Source organism: Rhinolophus sinicus, chromosome 12 (genome assembly GCF_057876585.1).
Source record: "Rhinolophus sinicus isolate RSI-liver-muscle chromosome 12, RSI-T2T, whole genome shotgun sequence".
Taxonomy (NCBI): domain Eukaryota; kingdom Metazoa; phylum Chordata; class Mammalia; order Chiroptera; family Rhinolophidae; genus Rhinolophus; species Rhinolophus sinicus.
In genome coordinates this window covers 35765594-35790731 of record NC_142512.1, presented here as the reverse complement: position 1 = coordinate 35790731, position 25138 = coordinate 35765594, and the positions used below count along the sequence as shown (strand labels likewise).

Sequence of the window (25138 nt, the reverse complement as noted above, 5' to 3'; positions counted from 1 at the left end):
CCCCAGAATCCCCACCTTCACAATATGTCTTGAAGTCTTCCCCTTCTCACAGCCTCCACTCTCACCTTCCCAGTCCTGTACCAAGATCTCATTCCTGGGTCGGCGTGGGCTGCTGTGTGCTGCCGTGTGCTGCCAGGAGCGCTGGTGGCCAGCGTGAGTGGCCAGCAGCTGGCGAGAGCTGCCAGGGGCTTCTGTGAGCGGCCAACCAATGACGGGCAACCGACTGCCTGGGCGGGGGGTAGCGCAAGGCTCATAACACCAGCATGGGCCAGGGACCTGTGTCCTACACAACTAGACTGAGAAACAACGGCTTGAACTGGAGTGGTTTGGGGGGGGGGGGTTCAGGGAAGGGGTGAGAGGCTGAAGAAGGGGTAAAAAAAGAGATCTTGCTGCTGGACCCTGCAACAGCGTCCCCATGCCTCCCTGCCTCTTCCCTGCCCCTCCAGTCTCCTCTCCAACAGCAGCTGGGCCCATTCTTTAAGAGGGAAAATCAGGGGGTCTCACCCCCCTGCTCTCAACTCTGACCAGGTGCACTGACTGCACCCACCACTCTGACCTCAGTACCCTGCTCTCCCTCACTCGCCTGCTCCAGCCACACTGCCTCCTAACACTCCCCTGTTTCAGGCCTTGGCCTTGGCTCTTCCCTCTGCCAGGAACCCCAGCCCCCCCAAATCCACACAACTCCCTCCTCACTGTGATCATTTTGGTCTCTGCCCAAATGGCAGTTCCTCAGAAATGCCATCCCCCTCCTCAGAGAGCCCCCTCTGAAGGGCCTGGGGCACCCTGCAGACCACGCCTCTCTCTGAGAAGATATGAGGTCTGACAATTAAGTTTGCGAACTCATCCTAGAAAAAGTGCTACATACCTCATTGCTGAATATCACTATGGTCACCTTTGAAGTACTCCCCTTGGGAAGCTATACACCGACGCCAGTGCATAGTCCACCCTTCAAAGCAATTTTGGAACTCTTTCTGGAATGGCCATCAGAGCTGTCGTTGTATTACCCTTGATGTCCTGAATGTCATCAAAATTACTTCCTTTCAATATTTCTTTTATCTTTGGGTAAAGAAAGAAGTCATTGGGGGCCAGATCAGGTGAGTAGGGAGGGTGTTCTGATAGAGTTATTTGTTTACTGGCTAAAAACTCCCTCACAGACGGTGCCGTGTGAGCTGGTGCATTGTCGTGATGCAAGAGCCATGAATTGTTGGCGAAAAGTTCAGATCGTCTAACTTTTTCACGCAGCATTTTCAGCAATTCCAAATGGTCAACTTGGTGAACTGTTTGTCCAGTTGGTACAAATCCATAATGAATAATCCCTCTGATATCAAAAAAGGTTAGCGACATCGGTGCAACAAGTTCACGAACTTAATTGTCAAACCTCATATGCTTCCTGCCCTAGATTTAAGTTCCAGGAGGGTAGGATTCTGTGTGCCCCCAGGGGGTGCGGAGCCTACACACAGTAGGCACTCTGGAAAGACGTTCTGAAGGAATGTGTGAAGGGAGGCCGTCAGTCTGGGTTGCTTAGAGCTCTTAAGGAGATTGCTCCTCTCTGGGCAAAGAGGACAAGCAAGGCCATTACTAACCAGTATGTTCTGGTCCCTTCCTGCTGGGTGTCCTATACCCATTAGTTAGTTAGTTAATCCAATAAGCATCTGTGGAGGCCAGCAGGGCCTCAGTGTTGGCACGGTGTATGTGCTCAACAGACAGTTGTTGACGGAGTGGTTCTTTGGGTACCCACACCCTGCAACCACATGGGTTCTCTGGCAAGCGGGTGCCTCTGACTTCTCATTTGTAATTGCCTCCTTTCCCTGGGGGCTCCTCATCTGGCCGAAACCAGGAGCTGCACAGAGTCTGCTCAGCCAGCCTGCAGTCTGCAGTGGCTCCTCCTTCATCCCTGCCCCCTTGAGGAGGGGTCTGCCTGCTGCACGTCTCTGTGCTCTCGTCTCAGGCCTCCTGCTCTTATTGAGCTGGCAAAGGTTGGGAGAGTTCAAGGCCAGTCCCTCTCTTCCCTCTGCTTCCCAGCGTTGCCTTGGGATCTTGGCAGTGACTTCCTCCCAGATCAACTCCAAGGAGCACACGGGAGCCTGGCGCCCGGCCTGGGAGGAAGTGGCCCAGACAAGTAGCTGGGAGGATGGCGTGACTGTAGAGGACACCGAGCCGTGCCTGGGCACACATGCGCGCATACCCAGCCATCCCTGGCAGCACAGGGGAGGGCATGGAAACACTCAGCCCCACCCTACTCACTGAAGGGTAAGATTCCACTGGGCCGTCATTCCCCCCGCCCCCACTCCCAGCCAAGGAGACAAAAAGCCAAAATGTTCCCCTACCTCCACCCTGAGATTCCACCTCACACTCCACTCCACCCTTCGTTCCTGTGGTCCCACAGTCAACACTGTCCGCAAGGCCCAGTGAGTGGCCTCCACCTTCACCCTAAGCAGAGCATCCACACGTGGTCTGACTCTAGACATTTCCTTACCACCTCTCAATCGGTGAGGAGGATCTCTGCCAGACATGGGGACACGGGACACCACCTACAGCTGGCCGCAGCCCCCACATGCACGCTCCTTCCTCATTCTTGAAACACACACAGCCCATTTCACAGAAAGCGCCTTTGGTGCATTTGTTGGGCTTTGGGGTCATGTTGAGCAGGGCTCAAATTGCAGGACCTGCGGAGTGTCAGGTACCTGGCAGCTCCCAAACATAGAGACATGATTACATACAAGCTCTTGCGTGATCGTCCCCAAACCAGAGGTCCGTGGGGTCTCCCTGTCTCCTAAGATCCAGGTTTAAGTTTGCTTAGTTTCCATGGTGAGCCTTGTGAAGAGTTTAAGCTCTCCCTGTGAGTTTGGGATGGGGGCTGAAATTCTCATGCTCCTGGGCACTGGTCTGCCTAGCGCTGTGCTGTCCGGTAAGGCAGCTGCTGGCCACCTGAGGCCACTGAGCACTTGAAAAGTGGCTAGCCCAAATCGAGGTGGGCGGCAAATGTAAGGAAAATGATAATGTTGGGGCATAGATTGGGTTAAATCAAGTATACTATTAAAATTAACTTCACCTGTTTTATTTTATATTTGTAGTATGGCTGCTCGAAAATGAAAATGACATACGTGGCTCATGTTATATTTTTATTGGGCAGCACTGGTTTCATGGCTTCTCCTTTACGTCCACTCCAGATTGACCCAAACCCCTTTCCTTACTTCCTCCAGAACACCTGCTCATACCAGGCTTTTGTGTTGTGTATCAGAGTTTTCTGAAGCTTTGGGGAGTGGGAGGGATTGGCCCCACAGCAGAGAAGTCACCTAAAACTTGATTATGTGGTCTCCGTGTTCTAAAACGTGCTTTGATCTCCATTCACCCCATCTTTCTCTTCCTCCCACTGTCTCATGCAGAGAAAACCCCACTTTCTTCAGCACCTGCATGCACCAAACTCACCTCCCTCTGGGCCTTGCCATGTGCATCCTCTCCCGAGCATTGGAATCTCCTTGTGTGTCAGGGTTCGTTTACCCTCCTAGACAGGGGCCAGCCTTCTTCCAGGGTCTTGCTTCCTGGTCCATGGACATCGCTCAGCTCTACTTGGTACCCTCCGGAGCACACACCAGGAAGGGGACACAGAGGCATCGTCGCTCACCAGCACGAGGACCCCACTGGCTCTAGAACTTCAGGACGGTTGTCCCCCTGCCATGCAGCCTCTCCTAACACTTCCCACACTCCTCCCTGTTCCACGCACCCCACCCTCATTCATCCTCACCACACTGACAGACCTTCTGTCCTCTCTCATGCCTATGCACTCACATCCTGAATGCTAGACCCATACATTCTCAGTTCACGCAGCATCTTTTCTGCTGCCATGTGTGTGGGGAAGCTGTCCCCACATTTACAGACCCCCGAACCATCCTCAAAACACCCATACATGTTTAGGGCCCCTGTGAACACAGACACATTTACTCACAGGTGGGCGGACCCCCAAACAGTGAGACATTCTCATCCACACAGAGACGGCTGGGTTGGAACCACCTCACTCAATCACACAGCCGCCCACGCTCACGGCCACCGTGCAGCCTCCTCCTTTGGCTCCTGGCTTTGAGAGCAGCCCCACACACTCTGCATGCCGTCACCTGAGGCTCTTACACCCCAACCAGGAAGTTCCCTCTCAATCTCTCCCTTCCTTAACCTCACCCAGCTCCGCCCAGGTAACCCTTGGAGGCATCTGGGAGGCTGAGGGTTAAGGCGCTGGGGGAAAGAAAAAAAAAAAAAAAGGAGGGAAAAGTCCACCGTATTCTGGTCCTAGAAAATCCTGCCAGGAGATGGGATTACCCCACAAATGGGACCGAGGATTCTGAGAGAGCAGCAGAAATGAAAAATCCAAAGGGACCGAGGATTCTGAGAGAACAGCAAAAATGAAAAATCCAAACGAAGCCTCATTCCTTTTTAGAATTTTCCATCTTGATCTGACTGAAAAATCATCGCTAGGAAGGTGGCTCATCTCCTCACAGAGAAGCAAAGCTGTGTCCCTCAGAGAAGCATGGGGAATGGCCGGCGCTCTGCCACCTCGCAGGGGGCAGCAGGGTCTGGGGGAGCGGGTCTGGGCGGCTGTATTTAGGGCAGCTGTGATGTCAGCAGAAAGGAAGGCTGGAGTTAGGAATGTGGTACAATGGCCCCTTTGTCCCCCTCCTCTCCCATCCTGCAGCCCTGCGCACACACTGGAATCACATTCTGGCTTCATATCACGTGATACACCACGGAGCTGCATAGCAGGGCACTGCCACCAGCACAGCCCTGACATGCGGTGTCACCTCATGTGCCCTCGTACGTGCATATGCGCATTCATGCCCACACACGCTCATGCACCCACGGGTGGATTTGCACGTATGTCCTTAGGGGCGTATTCACTCCTTTGCCTAAAACTGCGATGCTCAGTAGTGTAGCCAACAGCCACAGGTAGCTATTAAAATTAATTCCAGGTAAATAAAATGTAAAATTGAGTTCCTCAGTCACACTATCCACATGTCAAGTGCTCCATAGCCACATGTGGCTTGTGGCTACCATAGGGACAGCACAGACAGAGTACAATTCTGTCATTGTGAAAAGCACGGGCCTGGAGCCTTCCACTGTTGTTTGCTCCCTGTGCGCTGGTTTGCAAGGGCTCTTCCTCCCACACTTGCTCGCTCCTGTTCACAATGGCACAAGCAGCTCAACATTCTCACCGAGAAGGCATACTGCTCTATCTCTCTAGGTTTCCAGTATCTATGCACGGCACCTTGTGCCCAGCCCTGCTTTGCAGCCCCCGCCTCTGGCCTCAGTCAGCTCAGCCTGGAGAGGATAACAGGGTGAAAGCATGACAGCATACAATGACAACAATGTCTAGTATTAAGTCAAGAATTCTGTAGACATGGAGGGCTTTGGAAAGTCAGAGGGGGCAAACTTGGCCTGGGTTGGGCAGGGGAACAAGGGGACATGAGACATTTGAGCGTGGCCTGGAAGATGGGGGGTGAGGAAGCAGAGATAAAGGATGTCACTTTTGGCAGAGGGAGAAGCAAAAAAAAAAAAAAAAGAAGAAAAAAAAAGAAAGGCTTGGATGGGGGAAGTGTGGTGCATATTTGGGAATTACAGCCACCCTTTTTGGCTGGTGTGCAGGTGTGGGCAGGAGAGGGGACAGGGAGAATGAGCAGGTGGGTAGTGGCCAGGTAGAGCCTTAGATGCCAGGATGCTTCTGGACCCCCATAGTGGCAGGTGAGACAGCTAAGGGCCCCAGAGGGCCAGATAAATGGGGGTTACCATGGCAGGTGTCAGGCAGGATTACCAATCAATCAACGGCTTGGTCAATTGATCACATCACCAGGTAATTTATATATGAATAAGCCTTCCTTTAACTTGTCACAATTTTTTACCCTCTGTAGACTAATTCCCTTTCTATACTTTCCCAATTGTGGCAGAAGTGTTAATGATGAATTATTAAAGGTCATAATGAATCGCCATGACTATTTAATGACAGCCAGAATATGAGTATTACAGATACGCATACCGTCTGGCCTCTGCAGACTTCATCTCTCTGTAGACCTGACGGAGGTACATGGGCCTTTCCTGCCTTTGAGGTTTCCTTGGGTGGGAGGCAGGGACTGCTGTCAACTTCTCCATCTCCAGGTCTCTGGGCACCTGGTCTGCTCCAGACTTCTGACTCTGGATCCTCTATGTCCCCTCAGACTTCACACTGCTGTCCCCCTTTTCTGAGATTGGGAAGCTGACCAGTCACCTTCCCCCTGGGGGCCTCAGGGTCTCAGGCAGGCAGCGAGGGGTTTGGCAGAGGGGGAGGGAAAAAGGAGTGGAGGGAAAAGAAGGAGGAAGGGGAAGCAAGGATTTTTTAAAGGATAAATAGGCAGGGGGCAGGGGTGGAGCAAAATGACCTCTCCAGGCCACCCCACGCTCAGGGGGCCTCATGTTTTGATGCCTTAGAAGGCCAAGAGGGACCAGTACATGCTCAGCAGGGTTGGGGCCTTCCCGATAGCGTCCTGTAAGTGCCTTGAATACATCTCCCCAATGGCCCTGGGGAGACTCCCCTGAGGGCTGGGCAGACTCCCTTCCTCCTTCCCCTGGGAGCCCAGGAGACTGAGCAGGAGGCATTTCTTCCTCCAGGTCTCCTCAAAGGCCCTCAAAGAAGGCTCAGGGACCCTTCTTGTGCTGTACTGCTTGTTGCTCCTTTGGCGGAGCTCCGAGAGGGCAAGGAGGGAAGAGGCCAGATGACTCTTCATGTTTGCTCGGGGTGAGACCTTGCTGAGGCCCCACGTATCCTCATTAGTCAGTCCTACCTCCCTCACCAGGCCATGGGCCTCCGAGTGCCTCATGGGCAGTGCCTTCCTACGTCCGCCGACCCTGCAAGGTCCCCACAGCAGTGGAGAGGGCATCAAGAGGTGATGGCACTGATAGAAGAAGGGGCATGAGGTTTGGGCAGCCAGGATCTGAAGGGAGAGGTTGTGTGTGTGTGTGTGTGTGTGTGTGTGTGTGTGTGTGTGTGTTGCTGCACATGTGAGTTACCTGTGTGCACTGTAAGGGAGAAGAGGGTTTGGGAGACATGCAAGGAAGATTGCATGAGAGGGGAAAGAAAATGGGTTAAAGCACAAGAAAGGCAAGAGGAAGGGGGTGGGACCATGGAGGGTGCTAGATGGGAAGGAGGAGGACTGAAGGGGCAAGAAAAGAAAGGAGAGCCCACCCTCCAAACCCAAGCTCCATACCCAGATCTCCCCTCCCCACCCCGACCCCCCACCCCTACGCCAAGGAAGGAAATTAGGAGGCCACTGCAGATATGTTTGGGTCATTTCCACATGCTTTATTCCAGCAATCAAAATAATTAAAAACATCTCAAATTATTATACACATACAAAATAGGTACAGAGTCTCTTGCTTCCTCCCACCCCAGGGGGAAAACTGCTTTGTGCTTTGGGAAGTTTGTGCTCTGAAACCCAGGAGAGAGGACGCAGGACAGACTAAGAGAGAGGCAGCTGAGGAGCGGGTTTCAGAGAAGAGAGAGGTCTGGAGAGAGAGGCCTGAGCAGGCCAGAGGCAGCAAAGAGGATGGAGAGAGAGTGGCGCCGTCTGGAGCCATGGCACTCTCTCCCCCATGTTAAATAGCACCTTTAGAAAATTCACATGAGTCCCCATCCACAAGAATAAAAAAAAACCAAAGAATTAAAAAGACTTTGAACAAAAAGGAACATTTGCTGGCCTGGGGGAGGGAGGGGGCGTCTCAACTTCTATAGCACCAGTGATCCCCACGCCACCCCACCCCCACCCCATCACAGAGATGTAGCACCTTTGATATAAAATGGGGAGCCCCTTCCACCCTGCCCGCATCCCGCCCCCACGCAGTTGCACCGGTGACACATATAGAGGTAGTCTTTCAGCAACACAATTACACAAGGAACAGAGCAGTCTCTCCCAGCCCACCCTGTTGCACGGGGATTGACATGTTTCCACTCTGTCATGGCCCCTCCTGACTTGCCTCCAAACCCGGCAGGGAGGGGCCAGTGGTCCCCTGGCATGCCCCTCTCAAAAAATAAAAACCGAAAAGGGTACGTTGCAGCGGCCAGAGGATGCCAGGTGGTATAAGTCTTCTTTGGCAGTCTGAGAACCCCAGGTTCCCCCAGGGTTTGGGGGTGCTGGGTGAGGGGAGTAGGCTGGGAGTGTGGGGGCCACTTGGGTGTTTTAGCATTGCCTTTGGTTGCTGGGCAGACAATGCATGGTTTCCTGTGTCTTTTGGGGAGACTTAGATTTAGGGAGCAGTAGAGGGGAGGCCCCCAGAAGGCATGGAGAAAGGAGCAGAAAGGGCAGTGTTGGGGTATTATAAGCCCAACGGGCAGAAAAGGACTTACCCCCACATGGGTCTTCAAGCAAGTGGACCAAGCTTCCTTTTTTAAAAAGTTATTTATTTATTCTTTTTTTTGTTTTTGGTAAGGTTGAATGCGATTTTGGTTTTTGGTCGTGTTCAGTTGGTCAAAGATAAAAACTAAGTTTGAGAGATGAATGCAAAGGAAAAAAAAATTTTCCAAAGTCCATGTGAAATTGTCTCCCATTTTTTGGCTTTTTGGGGGGTTCAGTTTGGGTTGTTTGTCTGTTTCCAGGGTCAGGGGCAAGTGGGTTGGGTGGGAGGGAGCCAGGTTGGGGCGGAGGGAGTTTACAGGAAGCAGACAGGGCCAATGTCGATGCCGAATTCCTGGTCTGGGGCGCCAATGTCCAAGGGGGCCACATCGATGATGGGCAGGCGGGAGGTCTTGGTGGTTTTGTATTCGATCACTGTCTTGCCCCAGGCTCCGGTGTGACTCTGGGGTGAAGGGGACACAACGGGAGAGGGGTGTCACCACATGAGAGCGATGAGGTGAGGAGGACAATGGCCGGCCTGGAAAACCAAAGCCCAGAGAGGGGGCCCTGCCGGGGACTCACCGTGCAGCCATCGTAGGTGACAGTGTAGGTGAAGCGGCTGTTGCCCTCGGCCCGGAGCTCGATCTCGTTGGAGCCCTGGAGGAGCAGGGATTTCTTGAGGTTGCCCGTCTGCTGGTCCATGTAGGCCACGCTGTTCTTGCAGTGGTAGGTGAGGTTCTGGGCAGCCTCGGTGGACATCAGGCGCAGGAAGGTCAGCTGGATGGCCACGTCCGCAGGGTCGGAGCCCTGGCCGCCGTACTCGAACTGCAAGGGATGGGAGAGCAGTGTGAGGGACCTTGCTGGAGCCTCTGGTCCTGGCCTCCCTCCCTGGAACCTCTGAGAGCATCCCAGTGAACCCCCACAACCGGAGGTGGCCTCACTTGCCCACAGGCACCCTATGTCTGAGCCAGTGTCAAGGACCCAGGAGCCTGTGCGTGCCAGCCCGGCTCTGTCTGTCATACCCAGCAGATGACTAGCGTACCCAGGACCTTCCCTCACGGCCCTTTTGAGCCCTCAGACAGCCCATCTCAAGAGAGTGGCTCCCGGGTCCAGCTCACGCACCTGGAATCCGCCGGTCATGCTCTCGCCGTACCAGACGTGCTTCTTGTCCTTGGGGTTCTTGCTGATGTACCAGTTCTTCTGGGCCACGCTGGGCTGAGTGGGGTACACGCAGGTCTCACCTGTCTCCATGTTGCAGAAGACCTTGATGGCATCCAGGTTGCAGCCTTGGTTGGGGTCAATCCAATATTCTCCTGTGATGGGACAAGGTGAGATGGAGTCGGGGGAGGTCTGGGAGGTGGGGCACACGTGGGCATCGGAGTCCCTTGGGACTCAGCCCTGTCATGGCAGAAGGAGGAAGATGGACACACAGGGGGCAGGCCCTCACCACTCTTCCAGTCAGAGTGGCACATCTTGAGGTCACGGCAGGTGCGGGCGGGGTTCTTGCGGCTTCCTTCAGGGCTCCGGATGTTCTCAATCTGCTGGCTCAGGCTCTTGAGGGTGGTGTCCACCTCGAGGTCACGGTCGCGGACCACATTGGCATCGTCAGCCCGGTAGTAGCGGCCGCCATCGTGAGCCTTCTCTTGAGGTGGCTGGGGCAGGAAGCTGAAGTCGAAACCACCGCTGGGAGGACCAGGGGGACCAGGAGGTCCGGGAGGGCCGGGGGGACCCTACAAGGAGAAGGAGGAGAGTGGGGATTACCAGGGTCCAAGCGTTCTCAGGGCTTGAGGACCAAGGGCAGACAGGGTGGGGAGCTACGTACAACAGGACCGGCATCACCAGTGCGACCACGAGGACCAGGGGGGCCAATGGGGCCTGGGAGACCGTTGATTCCATCTTTGCCAGGAGCACCAGCAGAGCCAGGAGGACCCTACAGGGGGGAAGATGGTTGGAGAAAGCCTGTTAGAAATCACAGGACCACCCCAACTCTGGTGGAGATGCCCACTGCCCTCCCCTCCATGGCCTGATCATGGCTCGTCCCATAGCCAGGCCAGGAAACATTTTGTGGAGGAATAATCAGGCAGGGGCGGTCAAAGCCTGGGTAGGATTGTTCAGGGCTCCTCTTCTTTCCTTCAACCCCTGCCCCTCGACCCTCCTCCAGAGAGGTCAGGGATACCTGTGTCCCAGGCAAAAGGCCCTGAAGAGAGCCTGGGCTTGGGACCCATGAAGAGGAGATAGATAGAAGGGGGTGACTTACGCGGGGACCAGCGGGACCAGAAGATCCAGAGGGACCTTGTTCACCAGGAGAGCCCTGAAGGACAGATGCAAAGACAACTCAGGCCCAGTGTGGATCAAACTTGGCCAGCAGCCTGGCTTCCCCCCTCGTTTTTCTGGAAATCTAGTCCCAGGGTGCCCATAGGATGAGACCCTTCCCACAACCCTTCTTTCTGCGGCCTTCATCCTCCAGAAGTTCCTTGGAAATGTCCATGAATCTTCAGATCCCAGTTCTCACCAGGGAGGAGTGAAGATGACTATCGAGAGGGGACCACTGACGCAAAGTACCCCCCCCCACCATCATATAGCAGGGCATGGGAAGACACGAGAGAAGATTCAATGGCAGCTGGGGCTGGGGAAGCACTGAGCATACTCACAGGAGGGCCAGGGGGACCCTGGAGACCGGAGAAACCACGGTGACCCTTAATGCCTCTGTCGCCCTGTTCGCCTGCCTCACCCTTGTCACCACGGGGGCCTTGGGGTCCCTAGAAAAGAGGAGGGGACAGGTTGCTAGGTGAAAGGTCCATTAGCCCTGAGTAGGGTGTAGTCTTCATCTGGATAAGGTTCTGAGGACACGAGGGCCAGAGCAGGGCACTTACAGCGGGACCACGAGCGCCAGCGGGGCCGATGGGACCAGCAGGACCAGAAGGACCCTGGGGGACAGCAGAGACAGTGTTAGGTCCTGGCCGGGGAGGCTCCAGCTGAGCACTGGCACAGCCTGAGCTGCAGGATGAGACCACCCCTCAGCCACATCCCTCTGTCCTCACAGCCTTTCCCACTATGCCCATCTTTCCTAAGACCCAGGTGAAATTTCATGTGAATTCAGGCTCCTTGGGAGCTGGGGCAAGTACCTGGGGACAACCCCATTCCTCAGGGGAGGTGGGGTACTGTTGGGAGAGGGGCCTGAAGGCTGAGCTATGGCTCAGCACTTTCAGGGAGGCCAAGGGCCCGACACCTTGCAAGAACTCCTCTCCTGCCCTCACCTAGGTCTATCTTGCCCAGGTCCATCTGCAGGACCCTAGATGTCCCTGGCCTGACTTGAAGCAGAAAGCTGGAGCCCAGCTACTTACAGTCTCACCACGGTCGCCACTCTTGCCAGCGGGGCCGACAGGACCAGGGGCACCAGGAGCACCAGGAGCACCAGGGGGGCCAGCAGGGCCAGTCTCACCACGGTCACCCTGGGAGGGTGAGGAGGGAAGTTCGGGTCAACGCCAGCGGCAGCGCAGGTCAATCTCGGCCAGGCCAAGGCAGGCGACCAGCAAGCAGGGCGGTGGCCCTGGGGTTGCAACCGTCTTACCTTGGGGCCAGGAGAACCATCTCGTCCAGGAGAGCCTTCAGCACCAGGAGATCCCTGCAGAGAGAGGCAGAGAGGTAAGCATCAGCCAGGGGGAGGGAGGCACGGACAAAGGCCAAAACGGCCACACTGAGGACACTGATATGGGGCTGGTGTCTGCTTACCTCACGTCCAGACTCTCCAGGGGGTCCAGCCAATCCAGGGGGGCCCATGGGACCAGGGGGGCCACGTTCGCCACTTGCTCCAGAAGGACCTTGTTTGCCAGGTTCACCCTGAGGGAGAAGAAAGAGTCAGGCAAGAGATGGGGTGGAAGAGGGGGGGCCAGAGAGCCCACCAGGGCATGTACCACCCCTAGCCTGTGCCCTCCAAGTCCTGAGACAGTTCTTCTCAGCAGTCCCCCCTAGGTGAGGAGGCACTCACAGAGGGGCCAGGAAGACCAGGGAAGCCTCGTTCTCCTCGTTGACCGGGCAGGCCGACCACACCACGCTGTCCAGCAATGCCCTGAGGTCCGGGAGTGCCGGGAGCGCCCTGCGGGAGGCAGATGGCAGTGAGATGCCTTGCAAAGGCCAGGGACCACACCCCTGCCCTGGACTCCTCCAGAACTGGCACTTACAGCAGGTCCATCAGCACCAGGGGATCCTTTCTCGCCAGCGGGGCCAGGAGGACCAGGGGGACCGACTTCACCAGGACGTCCAGCGGGGCCAGTCTCACCACGGGGGCCTTTGCCGCCTTCTTTTCCAACAGGACCAGGAGGGCCAGGGGGTCCAGCATTTCCCTGGACAGGTAGAAGAGGGGCTGTCAGATTCTGTAGTATTCTGGAGCATCACCGAGGCCTCCGTTGGTGACAGCCTGTGCCCCCACCCACTCCCCTCCAGTGGTGGCATCTCCACCATAGATACTCACAGAGGGGCCGGGGGGACCAACTCGGCCAGCAGCACCAGGGAAACCAGTAGCACCCTGGCAGAAGAGGACAAAGAAGTAGTCAGGAGGAGACCAGCCCCCTCACCTGGCCCAGCCGCCCCTCCCTCTGACTGCGGGCTGGGGAGAGTCTCAGCAGAGACACAGAGTGAGATACTCACAGGGGGACCAGCGCTGCCACGAGCACCTTTGGGTCCAGGAGCACCAACGTTACCCTGTAGGAGAGCACAGAGGCGTCAAGGCCGAGCCAGTCCTGGGTCCAGGCCTGTTGGCAGCTCAGGGTCCAGAGGGTAAGATACTCACAATGGGGCCAGGGGGGCCAGCAGGGCCAGCAGGGCCAGCGGGACCAGCATCGCCTTTAGCACCAGCATCACCAGGTTCACCTTTAGCACCAGGTTGGCCATCAGCACCCTGTGGTGGGCGGAGGAGAGGGATATGCCAGCATAGTGAGTCGGGTGGTTCCTCAGGGCTGAACTAGGACAGTGACTGCAGGCAGGAAGATGCCTGAAGGGGAGACAACCCCCTCCCTGCCCCCTTTCCCTAACTCAGGCTGACACCTCTCTCCTCATCTAGTCACTGAAAGTCCCGGGTCCCATTTGGTGATGAAAACTGAAGGGGTCTTGGTACTCACAGGGGGGCCAGCGAAGCCAGCAGGGCCGGGGGGACCAGGCTCACCACGGTCTCCCTAGAAGAAAAGGAGGCAAATTGGAGAGATGCCCTGACATGAGAAAGGTGAGTGGGGTAGGCTGGAGGGACAGGCGAGGAGAAGGGGTCCTCAGGAGCACTCCCCAGGGCTGGGGGGTAATGAAGGTGGAGGGGGGACAGAAAGAGGGTGGGGAGACAGTATGGAGGGAAAGAAGGGCCAAGAATGAAGCCTTAACAGGGTCTTGTGTACTTACGGGGGCACCACGAGCTCCAGTGGGACCAGCAGGACCACTAGGACCAGTTTCACCCTGAGAGGGAGGGACAATAGGTTCAGGGTCAGGGCCCACCCTGAATATTCCCAGCAGATGACCCCAGGAAAGCCCCCTCTCCCTTCAGGGCCCCCATCTTCAGGTCGCCACTCAGAATTATAGGACCTGCCTTCCCTGCAGAGCTATGCCCAGGCTTGCTGGAAAAGCTGTGTTAGGGAAGAAGGTGGGGAGGCGGTCACCTCACCTTGTCACCAGGGGCACCAGCAGGGCCAGGAGGACCGATGGGACCAGTCAGACCTCGGACGCCATCTTTGCCAGGAGCACCATCAGCACCTTTGGGACCAGCATCACCCTAAAGACATGGGAAAGTCTGAGACTTCCAGTGTGGAGCAAGGAGGTGACCTCTCATGTCTTGCTGGTGTCCAGGACCCCTCCACAGCTCTGCCCTGCCCCCACCCATGCCAAGGAGTCAAGACATTTCAGGGGAAAAGGTGCCTGCCTGCCTGCCTGAGGATTCTCTGGAACATAGGTGAAAAGGCTCTGCTTTGTGTAGAGGGATGAATAAGGGATCCCCCATCAAGGAGGAAGCCCCATCTCTTGTTGCCATGGTAACTCATGGGGAGAGAAGGGCCTGGACCACAGGTATAGGATTCATCAGCAAAGAGGCCAGAGAGGAAGAAGAAATGACTAAGGAAAAGAGGGAAAGATCACAAGGAGGGGAAAGAGAGACTGAGAGATCCAAAGTAGACAGAGAATGGGAACGACACAGGGCTCAGGGGAGGATGGTTGAACTTACTCTGTCACCCTTAGGGCCTGGAAGACCAGCTGCACCTCGTTCGCCAGGCATTCCCTGAAGGCCAGGAGCACCCTGGCTACCAGGAGCTCCAGGGGCACCAGCATCACCCTATGTGACAACCAAGAGGACTGGAGTGAGACCTGCGGTCCCAGGAGTGGATCACAGCCCTGAGCCCCCTCTTAATGTCTCCCAGGCGTGGTTCTGAGGCCACAGACCAGCAGCACCTAAGAGGAAAGCCTCACAGCCTAGAACTTCAGGCTGTACCTGGACCTCGCCCCAAATTGTCCCCCCACCCCTCCCCAACATCTAGGTGGCTTTGGTCACAGACAAGTATCCCCTGCCACAGGAGAACCAAGACCTGATCCGAGTGCTGTCCTCACCTTAGCACCATCATTGCCAGGGGCACCATTGGCACCACGGGGACCTGCAGGACCGGGGGGACCTTGCACACCACGCTCGCCAGGGAAACCTCTCTCGCCCTAGGAGGGAAGAAATGACAGGGCACATGATGGCGGCTCCAGAGACAGGGCCAAGCATGGGGCATCTAGATGGGAGCAGCAGAGGTTCTACTTACTCTTGCTCCAGAGGGGCCGGGGGCACCAAGGTCTCCAGGAACACCCTTGAGGGGGAGGGAGGGAGGGACAGACAGTGAGCAAAGACCACCTGGGCCCTAGAAAGCACCCCTGCCCTCCTGCTGGGGGCTGGCCTGGGTGTGTGTGTGTCTGATTAGAGACTAGTGCCTTTGCAGCACTGAACGAGGGTCATCCCTCAACTCTCCACTCCTCCTTGAGACACCTTCCCCTGCAACACCCCCCCCCCCCACACACACACACAACTTTAGGTTGAGGGAAAGTCACAGAGTAATCCAGCATCTCTAAAAGGAAGTCATCCAGACTAGCAACCATGCAGCTCTTTTCCAGATCATATCATGCACAGGTGCAGCTCTCTGCTTCCCTCTGTGTCACTCCCTTCATGATGAGAAGTCCTTCCTGGTGTTCAACCATGATCCCTCTAGCTGATGGGTGTCTAAGGAGGGCTGGCTTTTCCTCCCTGCATGCACTCCCTGCATTCCTGCCTCTCTGGCCGCTGCTACCTCTTACCTGTTCACCGGGTTTGCCTGCTTCACCAGGAGGACCAGCTGGACCAGGGAGACCCTGGAGGTGGGAATGGGGAGGGAAGAGGAAGGTATTAGAATCCAGAAGAGAACAAACGGGAACCCACACCCCTCCCCCAAGCCCCTGACAGCTTGAGGCCTCACCTGGAATCCGGGAGAGCCAGCAGGGCCTTGTTCGCCTCTCTCACCAGCAGGGCCCTGTCAGGTGACAACGTGCTCGTCATGGGAAGGCTCAGGAGAGGGAGGGCACAGGGTGTCTCCCCTTTCCTCCTCTACTGTGCCCCTCCTCAGGCCTCCCTATCAAGGGTACTTACAGAAGGGCCGGGGGGTCCCTGAGCTCCAGCTTCTCCATCTTTGCCAGGAGCACCCTATGGGAAGAGAGAGCAAAGAACTCAGGACCGTGAGGCAACTGGAGGAAGAGAAGGCAGGTGGGCAAGGCCTGGGGCTGGAGGCTCCTGGTGCCCTGCTGGTGGGCGGCAGCTACCCCCACCCCCTCCTGCAGGGTGGCAGACTTGTAAGATACTTACCACAGCACCGGGGGGTCCTGGAACACCTCTTTCTCCAGCTTTGCCGGGCTCTCCCTGGGGGAAAGGGTCAGGGTTTAGGAGACTGAAGTGGGAAACCAGGGCCTCCTGGGTCCCTCCTGTTTACTTCAAGTGGAATTTTTAAAGGGATTTTCTTATCTCCCAGCTTGGGCCCTGTGGAAATGCCTTTGCTGGCTTCTACTGTGGTCCCTTAGTTTCTCCACCCAGAAGTGCCCCTTCAGGCTCCTCTCTCCACCCTTTCCCCTTCCTTCTCCCTGTCATATGCCTGCGGTGACCTGAGCTGCAAAGGACTTTCATCTCCTCTGATATCTCCTTTTGAACCTCAAAGAACCCCTAAGATTTGTGGGTGACTATCATATAAAAGGCCCATCCTATCCCGGTGTGAGTGTTTGGGGGGAGGGGGGTACCAACAATATTTATTTCCAGGGATAGAGCAGTGGTGGTGGTGTCAGGAGAAGTCTCTCATTTTATAAATAGAGAGGCTGAGGTCCAGAAATGGACAATGAGTGGCCTGAGGCCACACAGCAAGTCAATGGCAGAGCTGGGCCCAGAACCCAGGACTCTCGCCTTCCAGTGTGTCTGTCTGTCTCTGGCTCTGCAATGCTCCTCTCTGAATACTCACAGCAGCACCTTTAGGTCCAGGGAATCCCATCACGCCAGCCTGACCACGGGCACCAGGGGGGCCTGGAGGTCCAGGGCGACCATCTTGACCAGCAGGACCCTGAGGATGGAACGTACAAAAGCGGAGGTGAGAACAGAGGGTGGGCAGTCAGAAGAGCGGGAGGGAGCCCAGGAGCAGCGATACTTACAGGGGGGCCAGTTTTGCCATCAGGACCAGGGCTGCCAGGGCTTCCAGTCAGACCCTAAGGGGAAGCAGAGAGGTGTGGGTGAAGTGGGGGAGAAAGGTGATGGAGGAGAGGGGAGAAGAGTGGAAGCTGGGGTAGGGGACACTCCAGAAGGCAGATCTGTGGTCCTGCTCCAGAGTACCTCATCCCAGACCCCAGACGGGACAGGCAGGTAGGGTCCTGGGCCAAGCTGGGCAGAGGGCTGGGGTCTCACCTTGGCACCAGGCAGGCCAGCTTCACCGGGGCGACCAGCTTCACCAGGAGAACCTTTGGGGCCAGCAGGGCCAGGAGAACCACGTTCACCAGCGGGACCCTGGTTGGCAGGGGGAAGTCACAGGAACGATTAGTCTCAAGTCTGAGCGTCTTTACCAGGGGCCAGCATCTTCTTCCTCCCAGGAAGGTTGGGGGCTTTGAGGGGCATTGTTGGATGTGGGAAGGTCAAAGTGAGGCTGAGTGTGAAGAGAGAGGTCTGCAGCCCCAGCACGGAGCCCTGGGCAGTGGGGTGGGAGAGGGCGGACTACATCTGGAAAATGGAGGGAACGGGCAGGGAACAGCTGGCTCAGCCTCCAGTCATGAAGAGAGGTTACCTTGGGACCAGAAACACCATCTGCGCCAGGGAAACCACGGCTACCAGGTCCACCCTGCAGGAGGAGAGGAGGTCAGTGAGCTCAGACATGAGGCATGGGGCTCGCACTGGGGGTGGAGCAGGGGGCACGTACACGCTCGCCAGGGGGTCCGGGCAGGCCAGCAGGTCCAGGTTCACCTCGGGCTCCTCGCTTTCCTTCTTCCCCAGCAGGGCCAGGGGGTCCTTGAATACCAGTGGGGCCCTGGAGAGGGCAGAGAGGAGGGGACAGCCTGTAGTGAGGGTCTGTCCTGGTGCCAGCTTCAAAGCTGGCTTGAGGCTGGGCCTCCAGCACCAGGAGCTTCTGTTCCTCCCAGGATCTCCCTCAAGGGGCTCCCAGGCAGCTGGGTTGAGCTGCAGGGGGACTTACAGGCTCTCCTTTGGCACCAGTGTCTCCTTTGTTGCCGGGAGCACCAGGTTCACCCTGCGTGAGGGGAGACAGGTATGAGCAGAGTTGAGGGAGCTCAGTTGGCCTTGATCTTCATACTCCCCAGACAAGAACCACCCTGGAGCCCGTGCAGAGCGGGGCAGAAGTAACAGAGTGGTACTTACGCTGTTACCCTTGGGACCAGGGGGGCCACTGGGGCCCTGGGGTCCAGAGGGGCCTCGGGCACCAGGGAAGCCAGGAGCACCAGCAATACCGGGAGCACCCTGTAGGAGGCAGAACAGGTTGAGCCCAGGAGTAGGGAGCACAGGGCAGGTGAGATGTGGGCACCAGGGGCAGCTCTGAAGCCTGCAGGACACTTACATTGGCACCTTTAGCACCAGGTTGTCCATCAGCACCAGGGTTTCCCTGTGGCACAGAAAGAGGCTGGTGAGTGACAGGCGAGGACGCTGAGTTGGGGAGGGGCACGGGCATGGAGGAGGCAATACTTACAGCAGGGCCAGCAGCACCAGCAGGGCCAGGGGGGCCGGGCTCACCACGCACACCCTGGGGACCTTCAGAGCCTCGGGATCCTTGGGGACCAGCTTCGCCCTGGATTGGAAGAAAGGACATGTCAGGAGTCACCCTAAGAGACCAACTTCACCTTTGGATATGGGGGTGGGGGTGGGGTGGGTGAAGGGCAGGGACAGGAGACAAAGAATCAGGCCTCCAAAATCAGAGAAAGGGTGTGGGGGACAAGGAGGTGGGGAATGGGCTTCTCTCTTGCCACTCTGGGTCTCTCTGGTTTGGGGAGCAAGGACGACTTGGCCTGTGGGAGCTACGCTCAGAGGAGGGCAGGTGTCTCACCTTAGCACCAACAGCACCAGGGAAGCCAGGAGGACCAGCGGGACCAGTGGGACCCTGCAAATGAAAGGGAAATGTTGTTACCAAAAAGGAAGGTGGCAGCTGCAAGTCACACCCTGGGACAGAAAAGGTCTTGGGGTTCAGACCAACATGGCACACCCCCGGTGTCACCCCCAAGAGCTGATCGACACTGAGACCCCCTGCCCACTCCTAGGCACTGAAGTCCAGGGTTCATACGTACCGGGGGGCCGGCGGCACCAGTGGCACCATCATTTCCACGAGCGCCCTGCAGGAGAGAGGCGAAGCCCCGGTTACATTCACTGAGCACTGGCCAGTCCTTGTAGCCCCTGGGGAACCCCTTTCAGAGCCCAGGGATCCCCCAAGGGGTCAGGAGTACTTACAGCAGGGCCAGGGGCTCCAGGGCGACCTCTCTCACCAGGCAGACCACGGGGGCCCTGACAGCAAAACCAAGGGATGCCAAGTAAGATGGGAGACACACTCCTTTCCTTCAAGCCCCCATCTTGCGCCTACACCCTGCCCCCTCTCTTCCTTCTAGAACTGGACACACTCACCATCTGACCAGGAGCTCCATTTTCACCAGGGCTACCAGGCTCACCCTATAGAGCAGAGAACAGAATTAGGAATTCGTTCATGGTGGGACGGGGTGGGGGAAACGGAGGACCACGACATTCAGACAGCCTCTTACCTTGGGACCAGCAGGACCAGCATCTCCCTTGGCACCATCCAAACCACTGAAACCCTAAGATAGGAACAAGAGCCAAGGTGAGACCCTGTGGAGGCGTTGGACCACCTTGACACCCACCCAGACCTGAGAAGGAACCTCAGGAGGTCACCACAGCCATTCCCCTGTCTCTGAGCTAGATGAAACCCCAAGTGGCCCAAATCTCACCCAATCCCTTTATCGGGATTCCTTTCCCAATGGAGGGACGTTCTTTTGGATGTCTACTCTCTATCCCTTGGGGCTTCTGCAGCTGACACCCACCATGACACACACCAGGATCCTTTGGGGAAGGGGCTGGAATAGTGGGATGACGGGACTTTGGGAACTTAGAAGACTCAAAGGGGACTCACTCTGTGTCCCTTCATTCCAGGGAGACCAGCTGTTCCAGGCAATCCCCGAGCACCCTGGTGAGAAAGAAGAAAAGAAAAGAAAACAAAAGAAAAGAGAAGAGAAAAGAAAAGAGCAGGGTTATTAGAAGATACACTATGGACACAAGTCCCAAATGGAGCCCAAATACAGCAAAGCTGAGGGCCGGCCATACTATCCTGCTCACCTGAGGTCCAGGAGGCCCTCGCTCACCAGGACGACCAGGCTTTCCAGCTTCACCCTGAGAGGGAGAGACAAGGCCTTCATGCCCATGCCACTGGGCTGAAAAAGTGTGGAAGTTCTGAATCTTTTTGGAATTATTGAAAGTCAGGCTTAGGGGCCCAGAATCGTAGCTGTGGATTTAGAGGATATTTAAATCTACCATGAAACCTTTGTTTGGTGAATTTTAATACCTTCCAAAGGAATTTCTGTTTATTTCTGTCAGCAGTATTTTAATCTCACCATGTGGAGAACAAATCTGAGGTGCCCAGCGCAGTTAAACTTAAGGAAGTCATTCACCCTGAGGAATGGGGATGGGAATTGTTTAAGGTGGCCGAGGTGAGGGGAGGAACAGTCACTCCTATTGGGGAGACAGGGAAAATCCCACAAAGGGTGAAGATCATTGTTCAAGGGAGAACTTGCCCTCCTGGGTCTGGGTATCACCTCCAAAGCTGATGGGGCACTGGGGTGGAGATTATAGGGGTTTAGCACATGGACGCAGTGGGGATGAGATGGTATCTTCTTACGGGGGCTACTTACATCATCTCCGTTCTTGCCAGGGGGGCCAGGGGGACCACGGGGACCCATGGGACCCTGGAAGAGATAGGAAGAGAGGACGTTAGAATCACCAGGATAAGGAAAAAAGAAGGAGAAGGCTGGGATTAGAAGAAGGAGGTAAGGAAGACTCCAGATGGGGATGGAGAATCCGTGTATTTGTAGAGGGAGTGGATATTTGTATAGAGAGTACAAGGGGGACACTTACAGAGGCTCCAGGCTCGCCAGGCTCACCAGCGGGGCCTTGGAAACCTTGGGGACCCTGGAGGACAAGGAGAGAGGTGTGGGGTTAGAAGAACAGGGCCTGCCAACCTTTCCTTCTCACCAAGAAAACTTGGAACACATTTCCTGCCCTCATCTCAATCCTCCCTCCAAAAGACCAAAGCCCAGGTGTATGATGACATCTTGGATACTCACAGGTGCGCCAGGGGGGCCAGGGAGACCACGAGGACCAGAAGGACCCTACAGAAGAAAAAGAAAGGGAGGTCACAGTGATACCTCTATGGGAAAGGGCAACGTGGGTGTAGTCTTGCTATCTCCTACTGGTTCCTGTTGGGACCACTCAGTTGTCTTGCATCTTTGCAGGACTCTGAGGTCCCAAAGGTTGTCTTGACCTTCTAAGCTATCTCTGCCACCCTCATAGGCCATCACTGGCCCATCTTGTCTGGATCCCCGTGGCCTCTTCTTCTGTCATCTCTGCTCCCCCTGGTGGCTCACCATGGGGCCAGGCACGGAAACGCCTCCAGTTGATTTCTCGTCATAGCCATAAGACATTTGGGGAGCAAAGTTCTAGAAAACAAAACAAGAGAGAGTACATGAGAAAGTGGGGTCAGGAGCTATCACCGATAATGAGACAAACTGACATCATGTGCCTCTGGATGGGATGCATTCAGCAGGACAACATCACATGTCTGATAGTCCTGCCAAAACGCATCACCCGAATCATGAAGACACATCCAACAAACCCAAAATGAGGGACAGTCTACAAGACCACCGGCCTCTCCAAAAAATGTCAGTGTCATGAAAGACAAAGAAAGTCTGAACAATGTTCCAGATGAAAGGAAACAAAAGAGACATGACACTTAAATGCAGTGTACAATCCTGGATTGGATCCTGGATCAGGAAAAAAAATGCTATCAAGGACATTATTGGATCATTGGTGAAATTTAATATGGACTTGTATATTGTATCAATGTTAAATTTCAAAAAGGTAATCACTGTGCAATGGTCATGTAAGAGAACATTGTTGTTCTCAGGAAATACACAGTAAAGTATTTAGGAGCAAAGGGACATAATATTAGCAACTTACTCTCAAACAAATGGTTCAGAAAGAAAAATAACGGTAATTATATGTATACAGAGACCGATAAAGCAAACGTGACAAACTGTGAAGGCCATATGAGAGTTCTTTGCACCATTCTTGCAACTTTTCTGTAAGTTTTAAATTATTTCAAAATATAAAGTATGCCACTTATCAAAAAAACCAAAACAAACCAAAACAAAACGGGTGGGGGCAAGAAAGGAGCCACACAAGGCCCTCCACGAATGTCTGGACTCTCTACTTACTCCTCCGAGGCCAGGGGGTCCGGGAGGTCCGGGAGGTCCGGGGGGTCCGGGAAGTCCAGGCTGTCCGGGGATGCCATCTCGGCCAGGGGGGCCAGAAGGTCCCTGAAGCGGGAGAGGGCAGGCGAGGGTGAGCTTAGGCCAGGAGCCACGCCCACCTCCAGCCCCCAGCATCCAAGAGCGCAACGCTTACCCTTGGGCCTCGGGGGCCGGTGTCTCCTTTGGGTCCCTTTGGGGTTGGGGGAGAAGAAACAAAACAAAAGAAGCCGTATTAGAGAAGGGAGGACCATGGGGAGTCCCCACGGGAGTGGTGGCAAAAGTCGAGGGCAGAGGATTACCTCGACTCCTGCGGTTTCTAGGTCCGTAGGTGACACTAGGGGGAGAAGAGAGACGCTGGTTAGGGGCAGGGTTTGCTCTGATGCGCAGGCAAGGGCCGAGCGACAGGCCCCGCCTTCCCCAGCCCCAGCCTCGGCCCCAGCCCTAGGCCCGGAGCCCTACCCTCGCCGTCGGGGCAGACCGGGCAGCACTCGCCGGGGGGCGCTACAGCGCCTGGGCAGTTCTTGGTGTCCTCGCAGATCACGTCATCGCACAACACGTTGCCATTATCGCAGACACAGATCCGGCAGACCTCGGGTTTCCATACTTCTCGGTCATGGTACCTGAGGCCGTTCTGTACGCAGGTGACTGGTGGGACTGAGGCAAGAGGGGAAGAGCGGCGCTGTCAGCGACGCCTGAGCCTCCCACCTCGGGGCTCCAGAGACCCCAGCCCTACCGCCCGTCCTCTCTGTCTTAGAGACACATTTAGATTTTCCATTTCCCGCCTCCTCCTCCTCCCCCTTCTTTTCCCCACATCCTTAAAAGTTCATCTGCTCCTCATCAGCGCCAGTGACAACGCCGAGGCTCCTGGCCAGGGCGGCTATAACTCTTTCCAGTTCTCAGGAATTTAAACAAAGCTTTAGGCGGGGGTTGCTTCCAACTCCAACCTCAGCCTATTGGTGCTGAGGCCAAGTGAAATAAAAAGCCATTGGGTGGGTGTGTGTGGGGGGGTGGCGGAGAGGAGAGAGAACAGGAGGGGCCCCATCAAGAGGGCTGGCTTCTGGGGAGTGGTCTGGGTGGCGACAGGAGGGGGTGGGAGGAGAGAGGGGAGGTCCAGCCCCCATCCCGCCCGGATCCCCGGCAGGTGGGATGGCGTGGGAGGGGCTAGTAGTATGCGGAGGGGCTGATTGGCGTGGGGTCCCGCCCAGAGACTCGAAATGTACCCCCAAAGTTGTATATGCCATGACCTCCAGTACCCAGACATCTCAAAAGCCCTCTCTGAGGGATAAACCCCGTTCCCCAAGGCCAATCAGTGCCTCTGGGTCACTCCTTGGCCAAAGAACCAAAAAGTCCACAAACAGCAGTAATACAGTTTAGTTGTTAACCAGTCCCATCGCTCACCCATCTAGGTGAGCGTCTACCTAGATGACCAATAGGTGGCGGAAAGCACTAAGCAATTTCCCTGGACTGGTCACTTCTTTTAGCAGGGGTTACTCCATCCCCACATTTATTTTCCATGTCTAGAGATGGGGGTCCACTTTCGGCAATAACCCGCGTTTTCCTGCTCCAGCTCTTGCGCGGAGAAGCGCTGGACAGGGGTGCGCAGTGCTCACTATTGATCAGCAGAGGGCGCAAGGACCCCGCCCTGCCCAGTCCGCGCCAAAGTTTCTCAAGCTCCAACCCGCCCACTCTCCGCGCCCCCTCCCCCTCAGCCCGGCACCCCCGCGGCCCCAGCAACACTGTCTAGCCTGCAGAGAGGGCAAACAATCTTTCCTTATGAATCATCCCACAGCCTTCCTGATTGCTTTTACATCTTGGGCTCCAAATTCCCAGCTCGGCGCCCCCAGCCCATCTTCGACGTACTTTCCCCCACCTCGCTCTCAGACCCCCTTTTCCCCAGTGGTACTGCACCATGCGCGCTCAGGACTCCATCCTGTGCTAACCACGTCGCGCTCCATCCTCCCTTCCTACTCCTGGGGGCGTTCACCTCCATCCCCCCACCCAGGGTGCGTGCCCTTCTCTCCCAGGGTGCGGAGGAAGCGCCCTCGTCATCTCCCTTCCATCCCCGAGTCTCCGGAGCATCCCGAGTCTCAGTTGAAGCCGTAGACTCCCAAGACCCAGCGCAGGGTGCGACACCAAGTAGCCCTGGACTTCCCAAAGTTTGGGACTTACTGTCTTCTTCTTGGCCCTCCTCTTGGCCGTGCGTCAGGAGGGCGGTGGCCGCTAAGAGGAGCAGGAGCCGGAGGTCCACAAAGCTGAACATGTCTAGATCCTAGACATGTAGACTCTTTGCGGCTGGGGTGGGGGTTAGCGTCCGCTCATGCGTGGCCTCACACTCCGCGTGCCTCCTGCTCCGACCCGGAGGAGAAACTCCCGTCTGCTCCGACCAGAGGCCCGGGCCCCTTTTATACCATCCCGAAGGAGAGCGGGGAGGAACCCGGCCCCTGCGAGAGGGGGAGCCGGTCGCCCGTCCCCCAGCCAATCAGAGCTGCCTGGCCCGGCCCCCAATTTGGGAGTTGGAACGGAGAGGGGGAGGAGGAGGGTAGGGAAGCGAAGGGAGTCCACTGTACATCTCCCCCCTTCGCCGCTCTGCTTCCCCAGCCCCCAGCCCTTCCTGGGCCAGAGATGCTGCCGCAGGGGTGACACTAGGGCCTCAACACAGTGTGGGCGAAAGAGTGGGTAGGGGCGCCCTTTCGTCTTTCTTCCAGTGACTCCCCCCAATCTGAAGGAACAGGAATTGGAGAGCTGAGTGGGGAGCCTTC

At 56.2% G+C, this 25138-nt stretch overlaps 1 protein-coding gene across 1 annotated transcript; it reads right to left on the bottom strand.

Annotated features, from left to right (window-relative positions):
- Positions 1 to 8392: 8392 nt before the first annotated feature.
- Positions 8393 to 24756, bottom strand: COL1A1 (collagen type I alpha 1 chain). Its single transcript, XM_019730938.3, has 51 exons — positions 24549 to 24756; positions 22839 to 23033; positions 22679 to 22713; positions 22534 to 22569; positions 22344 to 22445; positions 21495 to 21566; positions 21195 to 21239; positions 20986 to 21039; positions 20763 to 20816; positions 20191 to 20244; positions 19988 to 20041; positions 19602 to 19655; positions 19468 to 19512; positions 19297 to 19350; positions 19137 to 19181; positions 18899 to 18952; positions 18545 to 18643; positions 18416 to 18460; positions 18220 to 18318; positions 18038 to 18091; positions 17765 to 17872; positions 17633 to 17686; positions 17260 to 17358; positions 17010 to 17063; positions 16823 to 16921; positions 16183 to 16236; positions 15970 to 16023; positions 15800 to 15853; positions 15642 to 15695; positions 15116 to 15160; positions 14922 to 15020; positions 14542 to 14649; positions 13990 to 14097; positions 13731 to 13784; positions 13463 to 13516; positions 13135 to 13242; positions 12993 to 13046; positions 12817 to 12870; positions 12527 to 12688; positions 12334 to 12441; positions 12078 to 12185; positions 11917 to 11970; positions 11690 to 11797; positions 11219 to 11272; positions 10997 to 11104; positions 10603 to 10656; positions 10168 to 10275; positions 9793 to 10075; positions 9468 to 9658; positions 8928 to 9170; positions 8393 to 8808 (listed from the first exon to the last, which is right to left on the bottom strand). The coding sequence occupies exons 1-51, from the start codon at positions 24637 to 24639 to the stop codon at positions 8662 to 8664; spliced, it is 4383 nt and encodes a 1460-aa protein (XP_019586497.1). The 5' UTR covers positions 24640 to 24756; the 3' UTR covers positions 8393 to 8661.
- Between the last annotated feature and the right edge of the window lie 382 nt (positions 24757 to 25138).